This window comes from Protomyctophum bolini (genome assembly GCF_963924005.1).
Source record: "Protomyctophum bolini genome assembly, chromosome: 18".
NCBI classification, from domain to species: Eukaryota; Metazoa; Chordata; class Actinopteri; order Myctophiformes; family Myctophidae; genus Protomyctophum; species Protomyctophum bolini.
In genome coordinates, this window is record NC_137879.1 from 6,756,776 (window position 1) to 6,767,645 (window position 10,870).

The 10,870-nt window shown below is 45.6% G+C and overlaps 1 protein-coding gene across 1 annotated transcript; it reads right to left on the reverse strand.

Annotated features, from left to right (window-relative positions):
* Positions 1–2,056: 2,056 nt before the first annotated feature.
* Positions 2,057–8,938, reverse strand: LOC308333134 (tubulin beta-4B chain-like; the record flags this gene model as incomplete). Its single annotated transcript, XM_080789329.1, has 2 exons — positions 2,057–3,225; positions 8,272–8,938. The coding sequence occupies 2 exons, from the start codon at positions 8,936–8,938 to the stop codon at positions 2,057–2,059; spliced, it is 1,836 nt and encodes a 611-aa protein (XP_080645455.1).
* Between the last annotated feature and the right edge of the window lie 1,932 nt (positions 8,939–10,870).

Here is a 10,870-nt window from a genome sequence, read left to right on the forward strand (position 1 = left end):
TTGAGTTTTAGTCGTAGTCTCTTGAATAGTTTTCATTTAGTTTTAGTCACATTTTGGTCACCTGGAAGGTCTTAGTGTTAGTCTAGTTTTAGTCGACTAAATGTTATAAGATTTTAGTCGACTAAATCTACAGTTGATTTAATCGTCTAAATTGTATTTTGGCGGGCCAGCTTTTACGCTGCTGAAAATAGCCGACACATGCTGAAAAAAAAAACGCTGACACACGCTGAAAAAAGCAGAATAAAGCTTGTAAATCGGCTGTTTTCAGCATGCAACAATTATAAAATGTCTTATACTGGATTACTGGAATACTTGTCCACTAGTCCCGTCTTAAAATTTTAGTCTCGTTTTTATTCGTTGACGAAATTGTCAGTATATTTAGTCATAGCTTTAGTCACCATAGCCTAGTTCTCATTTAGTTCCCATTTCGTTTTCATCAGTGAAAAAAAGGTAGTCGATGGACATTTTCCGTCGTAGTTTTTGTCGACGAAATCAACAGTGTCTGAGAGTAAGGGTACATTTGGAACCCCCTCAAGGCACCCTGAACTAAGGTACCTACTTTGAGAACGACTGGCCCGATAAGTGGTCAGTTTCTTCCTCTGTCCAGGTCCGGCCCATAAATCATTCCGTCATCCATCAGCTCTGCCTCACCACCCGCTTTCCAATCTCCATGCAGTCCTCCGATCATCTCCCACCGCCTGCACGTCAGTCTCCATCTTCCCTTTGCACACGGCTCAAGTCTGCAGTTGTTGTTTGTAAGATCTCTGACTGTGTTTAAGCCTGTAAGTGGAACAGGAGAGGTAAGGTTTGGGGTAGCCTACCCTTTCCATGTCACTCAGACATTTTATGTTAAGCACACTATGGCCTCACTCACACCTTCGCAAAACAGACTGATGTAGCCTTGTTGTATACAAATGGTGTCATACATCTTGCCCCAATGCATTTCCAATGGGAGTCACATGGTTTGACACAACATTTGTGTTGTATGAGGGGGGCAGTCGAAACACAGCCGAAAGCCATACAACAGCTTCTAGTCAAACATTGAGTATCAAACCATGTGACTTCCATTAGAAATGCATTAGGGCGGCCATGACACTTACTGTACATCTTGCTTACATCTACTGTAGCATGCATCAATGTTATATGCTAGATTGAAAGGTGTGAGTGAGGCCTGTGTGTGGAGGTGCAGTGCCACCCCCACTTGTACACGGTTATTTCAGTCAGTTTGTGTATTATAGGGTTGAATTGATTTGTTTACAGCAGTGTTTGTTTTATTGATTACTTTGATTTTTCTGTCTGTTTTTGTTTGGACTTTTTTGTAAATATTGAATTCTCTTTAGATTATTTCGTTCAGTTTGTTCAGTTTATTTGTTTTATGGATTGTTTTTGCCCGTTTTACTTTGGACCCTCACTTTATTTTTACATACTGGATTCACTTGAACAGTTCTCCATTTATTTCACTGGATGGTACCATCTATACGATCTGTTAAGGACGTAACGATGGCCTTTTGTATGTTATAAAAGGAATGTTCTTTTGTACTGTAGCCTATGTCCAGGACTTTGTTTTACATCGACAGCAAAACAATGTACACAATCTGTCCAGTTTTGATGCAAACACTTTGCATTTTGAGTGCCGTTGTTTAAGCAATGATCAGAGCTATACATTTGCTGGCATTGTTAGCGACTGACTTGGTGCATTTTACTTTAATTTGGAGTAAAATGTTTACTCTGTTATAATTTGTATCATTTGTTGTGTTTTTTTTGTTGTTCTTTTGCATGTGTAGTATAGTATTTTGAGATTTTTTTTATTATTATTTTGGGGGTTGCACTTTTTGGGAAATGAGGTTAAAGCAGGTCCGGGGACCCCCGTGGTTCCTTGAGGGGGTTCCAAATCACCCCTTAAGGGTGTGCAACTCTTTCACCGTCTTACAATGTACACACTGAGAGTGTACAGATAGAAGCAACAGGTCCATTGGTTAAGGGGGTCCGTGAAACCGAACTGTTTGAGAGCCACTGGCTTAGAGTGACGGGGGAAAACTCAAATAGGGTGAGGTTTTCAGAGGTCGTCGTCCTCATCGTCCTCTGCCTCCTCCTCATTGCCGGCGTCCTGGTACTGCTGGTACTCTGACACCAGGTCGTTCATGTTGCTCTCGGCCTCCGTGAACTCCATCTCGTCCATGCCCTCGCCGGTGTACCAGTGGAGGTAGGCCTTGCGGCGGAACATGGCGGTGAACTGCTCCGAGATGCGCTTGAACAGCTCCTGGATGGCCGTGCTGTTGCCGATGAAGGTGGAGGACATCTTAAGGCCTCGCGGCGGGATGTCGCAGACGGCCATCTTGTTGTTGTTGGGGATCCACTCGATGAAGTAGCTGCTGTTCTTGTTCTGCACCTTGAGCATCTCCTCCTCCACCTCGCGCATGGACATGCGGCCGCGGAACATGGTGGCCACGGTGAGGTACTTGCCGTGGCGCGGGTCGCAGGCGGCCATCATGTTCTTGGCGTCGAACATCTGCTGGATGAGCGTGGGCACGGTGAGCTGCACGTACTGCTGGCTGCCGCGGCTGGTGAGCGGCGCAAAGCCCAGGATGAAGAAGTGCAGCCTGGGGAAGGGGATCATGTTGACCGCCAGCTTCCTCAGGTCGGCGTTGAGCTGACCGGGGAATCGCAGGCAGGTGGTGACTCCGCTCATGTTGGCAGAGACCAGGTGGTTGAGGTCGCCGTAGGTGGGCGTGGTGAGCTTGAGCGTGCGGAAGCAGATGTCGTACAGCGCCTCGTTGTCCATGCAGAAGGTCTCGTCCGTGTTCTCCACCAGCTGGTGGACTGACAGCGTGGCGTTGTAGGGCTCGATGACCACGTCCGACACCTTGGGAGACGGCACCACGCTGAAGGTATTCATGATCCTGTCGGGGTACTCCTCTCGGATCTTGCCGATCAGCAGCGTACCCAAGCCCGACCCCGTCCCGCCTCCCAGGGAGTGGGAGAGCTGGAAACCCTGGACACAGTCGCAGTTCTCCGCCTCCTTTCTCACCGCATCCATGACGGCGTCCAACAGCTCCGCTCCCTCCGTGTAGTGGCCCTTGGCCCAGTTGTTACCGGCGCCGGTCTGACCAAAGACAAAGTTGTCCGGTCTGAAGATCTGACCAAAAGGCCCGGACCGCACCGCGTCCATGGTGCCTGGTTCCAAGTCCACCAGCACAGAGCGAGGGACAAACTTGCCACTCGTTGCTTCGGTGTAATAGACGTTGATTCTTTCCAGTTGTAGCTCGCTGTCCCCATTGTATGTCCCGGTAGGGTCGATGCCATGTTCGTCGCTTATGACCTCCCAGAACTTGGATCCAATTTGATTGCCACACTGGCCAGCTTGCATACTGACGATTTCCCTCATGTTGACAAAAATACAAAACTGCCTGATCGACAAATAACGATTGTAAAATATCTTCAGAATATATCTGTCCTGTGAAACCTTGTTTTCTGTCTTCTTTATTTCTCAATAGCCCTACACACACACACACACACAGCTTATATCTATGATCAAATCTCTGGTCTGACGTCACACATACACAACACAAACCTAAACACTGATTTGTACAGAAGTGTCCTGAATGTGTCCTGAGGCTGAGTGAAAAGGAGGACATTATTTTGTCAACGGTCAATGCACCCAGGGACGGCAGTGGCTCAGGGGTAGAGTTGCCGGTTGGGAACCGGCAGGTATCCCGGTTTGATCCCGGGCTCCGCCTGAGTTTGTATCAAAGTGTCCTTGAGCAAGTCTCTGACTAATTGCTCTCCTAATTGCTCCCGATGAGCAGGTTGGTGCCAGCCTTGCATGGTTTCCTCCGCCATCTGTGTATGAATGAACGTGTGTGTGTGTGTGTGTGTGTGTGAATGGGTGAATGAAATGCACAATCTATGTAAAGCTCCTTGGATAAAAAGGCACTATATAAATGCACCATTTACCACCATAGAGGAGCAAAGGGCTTATAAATCAAGTCCATCACTTTATCTTTATTACTTGCGAAAGCAGAGCGTGCAAGTATAATGTGGTTTGTCCGGTGCTTCGATGCGTATGCCGTGGTATTGATTTTGAGAGTGACGTAATGAAGATATGTACCAATGCCAGGATATGACAGGCTCTCGATGGTGACGTAATTAAGATATGTTTCAGTGTCGGGTGGATTAAAGGTAATGCCTCTATGTATACTGTACATGTATTTAACCCATTCTGACCTGAGATCAGATTCATACGAGGTTTCCACTGGACACACACTGGTCTGATTAACCCATTCTGACCTGAGATCAGATTCTAAAAATGTCAGTCGTTCTTCGATTAAAAAAAGAAATAGCAGACCTACAAGCTCGTAGCGCGCCACTCGGTGGCGCGCTATGAGCTTGTAGATCTGCTATTTTTCAATAGCTAAAGCATAACATGATGCTAACACCAAAATGGGTGCCAGGTCAGAATGGGTTAAAGGTATATTCAGTGATTTCACTTAATTCAAATATCACATATTTTTTTGTTGTGATAATCCTCTCTACTATAGAGTGTGCTGACTATATAAGGAGTTCCTCCCTGTCCCCAGTTAACCCCTGGGGGTCAACAAAACCTTAGGTTTCGTTTTTGGCTCTCTATCCTGATTGGATGAAAGGCTTAGGTCCCAGCCAAAAACGAAACCTAAGGTTTTTTGAGTGAAATCACTGAATATACCTTTAATCTGAAACCTACCTTTATTACGTCACCATCGAAAGCCAGTTATATCCCTCCATTGATACATATCTTCATTACGTCACACTCAAAATGGATGCCCAAAGAAATGGGGAAATCTTATTTTTTGTGTATTTTCGAGGGGCGCTATAGCCCCTCCTATATAGAGGTTTAATGTTTGTCTTCAGTTCAATGTTTGCCTAATAAACGCCATTGGGAAAACTTACGTCACTTTGTAAATGATTACGTCATATTCTCTTTATTGTTAATGGCATTAAATGTTTGTGTTGGAACCGTTTGTTTAACATCACCATTACCATAAACTATACTCAACATGAGTTAGACTTTAATATATTAGCGCCCCTCACTTCACACGGGTGTGATTTTTATATCAAAAGTCCACAAAAATAAAAATGTAATTACTTCCTTAAAACGAACACGTACAGTACTGCATGTTGACGTGTCGAGGTCCACATCAATAAAAGACAGTAACAACTAGAACTGCACTCTGTCAAGTGCCTACTTGCTTGTTGCACACTATGGCCTACTAGCGCACAAGCAGAGCGCCTAAGTACTGTCGACCGCTACAAACTGTCGACCGCTACAAACTGTCGACCGCTACAAACTGTCAAATCTCAGCTTCTCTGTGAAGGAACAATGTTGAATTATTTGAATTGAATTATTAGGTTTAGCTAATAATATCCGATGAAAGAAAAAGGTATATAAACTGAAATAAAATATGTTATCACGCATATACAGTATAATTATTTATTTACTTTAAATTGTCAATTGCTTTAAATGTACTTAATCTTGGACTATAGTGATATTAATACTAAATGCCTTTGTGTATATGTAATTTGTTTAGCGGTATACTGTGGTTACTTTGCGCCACTTTTGATGCATATGCACCGTCCCAGCATATGACGTCAGGTATAACTAGCTCTCAATGATGACGTCATAAAGATGTGGATTAAAGGACCCAATCCCAGAGTGTAATTGGTTTTCGATGGTGACGTAATGACGATATGTTTTAAGTGTCGGGAGGATTAAAGGTATAATGCTCCTATGTATACATGTATGTAATCTGGCACCACTGCCGTATCAGGCACAAGTAGTCATTACGTCATTTGCCGAGACGGTTCATACGCAACGAATATCGTCCTGGGCGAAACTAGTAGGCTAGTAGCTGCGCGCTCTGCTTGCGGACAAGTAATGACAAGTAATGACGCTCATCCGTTTGATTCCCATTGCTGCATCATCCTCCAAACACAGGTGGTTTTGAGTATAGAACTAGTCCGATTTTAATCTTATTCACTCATTCAAGATGACATCCAGACAGTGTATGCTCGTTTTAAACGTACGCATACATAATATGCATACTGTATATATAGGTTACAAATAACCCCCTGGCTTTGCTATACACGTCTCTCTGTCACTTTGTTTACAAACGACATTGCATGTGCGTGCATGTGACGGAACTATACGTCCCATAGCCTGGAGGGATGCAACGCTCTGATTGGTTCAGAAATTAGAGGCTGAAACTTTAACCACCACGTCTTTAAGGACGTCACGTAACAATGGCCTTTTGTATGTTACAAAAGGAATATTCTTTTGTTGCGAACGCAATGAGCATTTACTACGAGTAAGACGCGCGAACGCGGGAAGCGAACGCAGATCGTAAATTGCAATAACAATTAGAATAAATTACGAATTAGTGAGAACTGTGTAGTACTGTGAAATTTGGCCCCTTTTGTGCCCATATATGGAGCTGAGTGGACCTGGCCCCTTTTGTGCCCATATATGGAGCTGAGTGATTGCTGATGCAACACACTCCATATTTGGATAGCGGGACAGACACACGGACAGACAGACAGACAGACAGACAGACAGACAGACACACACACACACACACACACAGACATGATCTGCTAGGTCTCATAGTAAGTGCTCACTGCGTTCGCAATGAGACCTAGCAGATCATGTCTGTCTGTCTGTCTGTGTGTCTGTCTGTGTCCCACCTTTGTGCCCATATATGGAGCTGAGTGACACACTCCATATTTGAACGTATAGCTGCTTTGGGGACTCCTTATATGGTTATGGCTAAGTTAAAAACTTAACTTAAAAATAACTTAACTTAAATATGTACGAGCTGCGTTTGCTTCCCGCGTTTGCGCGTCTTACTGGTATTGTATGTCCAGGACTTTGTTTTACATTGACAGCAACACAATGTACACAATCTGTCCAGTTTTGATGCAAACACAATTTTCGAATGTCGTTGTTTAAGCAATGATCAGTTAGCGACTGACTTGGTGCATTTTACTTTAATTTGGAATGTTTACTCTTAATTTTTATTATGTTTTATTTTTGCATGCGTAGTATAGTATTTTGAGATTTAGTTATTTTGTATTAATTTGGGGGATGCACTTTTTGGGGAATGAGCAGTGCTTAATTCTCAAAGTGCGGTCCCGGGACATGGTTCCTTTACGGGGTTCCAAATGGCCCCTTAACCGTTTCAGTTCATAGGACGCACCTGTACGTCTTAAGGATTAGAACTGAACGCTTTTTGGATCATATATCGTATAAATTAAAATGATCGGGGATGTGAGGTCACTTTGTAAAGTCAACTTTTTTTTTAAAGTGTTTCCGGTTCATGGCTTTCAGAGTAAAATCGATCAGACAACTCTGGCACCCCGGAGCTTCTATTTTGATGCACTTCCGGCACCGATTGTGTTTTAAGGGTGTGCAACTCTGAGAATGTACAGATGGAACCAACAGGTTAATTTGGTTCCACTTGTATACACTCTCAGAGTTAAGGGATCGAGGTCCTTGAAATCAAACAGTTCGAGATCCACTGGGTTAGAGTTTCAGCAGATATACGGAGGAAAAGCTCAGATTAGCAGGGTGAGGTTTTCAGAGGTCGTCGTCCTCATCGTCCTCTGCCTCCTCCTCATTGCCGGCGTCCTGGTACTGCTGGTACTCTGACACCAGGTCGTTCATGTTGCTCTCGGCCTCCGTGAACTCCATCTCGTCCATGCCCTCGCTGGTGTACCAGTGGAGGTAGGCCTTGCGGCGGAACATGGCGGTGAACTGCTCCGAGATGCGCTTGAACAGCTCCTGGATGGCCGTGGTGTTGCCGATGAAGGTGGAGGACATCTTGAGGCCTCGCGGCGGGATGTCGCAGACGGCCATCTTGTTGTTGTTGGGGATCCACTCGATGAAGTAGCTGCTGTTCTTGTTCTGCACCTTGAGCATCTCCTCCTCCACCTCGCGCATGGACATGCGGCCGCGGAACATGGTGGCCACGGTGAGGTACTTGCCGTGGCGCGGGTCGCAGGCCGCCATCATGTTCTTGGCGTCGAACATCTGCTGGATGAGCGTTTTCACGGTGCACTGCGCGTACTGCTGGCTGCCGCGGCTGGTGAGCGGCGCAAAGCCCAGGATGAAGAAGTGCAGCCTGGGGAAGGGGACCAAGTTGACCGCCAGCTTCCTCAGGTCGGCGTTGAGCTGACCAGGGAATCGCAGGCAGGTGGTGACGCCGCTCATGTTGGCAGAGACCAGGTGGTTGAGGTCGCCGTAGGTGGGCCCGGTGAGCTTCAGCGTGCGGAAGCAGATGTCGTACAGCGCCTCGTTGTCCATGCAGAAGGTCTCGTCCGTGTTCTCCACCAGCTGGTGGATGGACAGCGTGGCGTTGTAGGGCTCGATGATCACGTCCGACACCTTGGGAGACGGCAACACGCTGAAGGTATTCATGATCCTGTCGGGGTACTCCTCTCGGATCTTGCCGATCAGCAGCGTACCCAAGCCCGACCCCGTCCCGCCTCCCAGGGAGTGGGAGAGCTGGAAACCCTGGACACAGTCGCAGTTCTCCGCCTCCTTTCTCACCACATCAATGACGGCGTCCAACAGCTCCGCTCCCTCCGTGTAGTGGCCCTTGGCCCAGTTGTTACCGGCGCCGGTCTGACCAAAGACAAAGTTGTCCGGTCTGAACATCTGACCAAAAGGCCCGGACCGCACCGCGTCCATGGTGCCTGGTTCCAAGTCCACCAGTACAGTGCGAGGGACAAACTTGCCACTCGTTGCTTCGGTGTAATAGACGTTGATTCTTTCCAGTTGTAGCTCGCTGTCCCCATTGTATGTCCCGGTAGGGTCGATGCCATGTTCGTCGCTTATGACCTCCCAGAACTTGGATCCAATTTGATTGCCACACTGGCCAGCTTGCAAACTGACGATTTCCCTCATGTTGACGAGATACAAAACTGCCTAATCAACGAGTAACGATGATAAAATATCTTCAGAGTATATGTGAGAAACTTTGCTTTCTCTCTTCTTCTATATTCAATTCTATATCAATCGCCCTGCACACACAGCTTATATGATCAAATCTCTGGTCTGACGTCACACCTGAATGTGTCCTGAGGCTGAGTGAAAAGGAGGACATTTTGTCAACGGCCTCTGCCTATTCTTTCGTACTGTATGTCCACTGTATGTCCTTTGTTTTCTGATCGACAAATAACGATATCTGTTCTGTGAATCTCCGTTTTCTCTCTCTTTTATATTTCTCAATCGCCCTACACACACAGCTTATATAGATGATCAAGTGTCTGGTCTGACGTCACACACACACACACACACACACACACACACACACACACACACACACGAGTGAAAAGGAGGATATTTGCCAACAGCCCATGCATTTCCTCGTCTCATTCAAAATCCCACACCATTAGAAGGCGTTGGCCAAAAACAATGTTTCACTTTTCATTGTGTTCACTCTGAACAAATGTTCCATTTGTATCAACACAGTTGTTTACCCTCACATGATGATAGTCGCTGAAATAGCAACTCTGGAATTTAGATTTTTGTTATGGTGTAGACTGTAGAAGATGTACCCATGACTGATTTCAGCCATTTGGGTTCCATAGAGCAGTTTAGGGGCAATTTAGTGTTAAACCTGAGAGGCAGTAATGCGCTAGAGTAGCCTATAGTGCCTTGCCTGCTGAAAATAATGCAATTATACAAAGTCTATGGACTATTCATGTTTGTTGGATCCACGGTTGAGCTAACCGCCAGGGGCCTAAATGAAATATTTTTACTCAAATCTTTGCTTCTGTCCCTGGAAGGCTGGAACAACATTTTTTGAAATGGGGGTCTGCGGCCACATTTCCGGAAAACTGTTGGTATTTCGAAGGCTTTTGTAGAATGGGCCTTAGGTCTTACTGGCTTAAGAAACATGGGTCTGGTGAGGCTGCATTTGGTCACCAGAGACCCCTGCTCTTCGGAAACAAATTACGTAGTGATGCCCTGAGACACACTGTGTGTGTGTGTGTGTGTGTGTGTGTGTGTGTGTGTGTGTGTGTGTGTGTGTGTGTGTGTGTGTGTGTGTGTGTGTGTGTGTGTGTGTGCGGATGAGTGGGATGTGTGTTAAAGGGACACTTCACCCTTTTTGCAAAAAAATATATGTTAATGACGTTTAGGAGCTTTAGAACACTTTCCTGGGGGTATTTATGTGTGTAATATGTGGTTTTAGATATTTTAGATTGTAGCAGTGAGCCTGTTGTCTCTGATGTCATGGACACTGGTCTCACTTCCTTCCTGGACTACATGTTGTCTCAGTAAGACAGCTCTCCCCCCTATCCACAAGGAGGAGCAGTGCACCAAAGAATTATGGGAATTGTAGTCCAGGAAGGTAGTGAGACCAGTGTCCATGACATCAGAGACAACAGGCTCACTGCTACAATCTAGAATATCCAAAACCACATATTACACACATAAATACCCCCAGGAAAGTGATCTAAAGCTTCTAAACGTCATTAACATATATCTTTTTGCAAAAAGGGTGAAGTGTCCCTTTAATGAATGAACGAATGAAATATTTATTTTCGTGTCATGTCACTTTGGCCCATGGGATTATTATACACGCACATTTAACAAAGTACATTGAAAACAACTGACAGCAGTCCTTCCTGTTCGTATTCTACAATGCATTATTAAATACATGAATACATATTGGTACAGTGACTTACTTGACTTATTCCTGTAGGCTCCTAGGTGGAGCATAGGGCCGCAATCACACTCCGCCATCGGACTCTGTTTTGAGCAGTTTTCTTCAGCTGGGCCCACGATAATCCGGTCGGCTTTGCCTCACTCTCCACTGATCTTCTCCAGGTC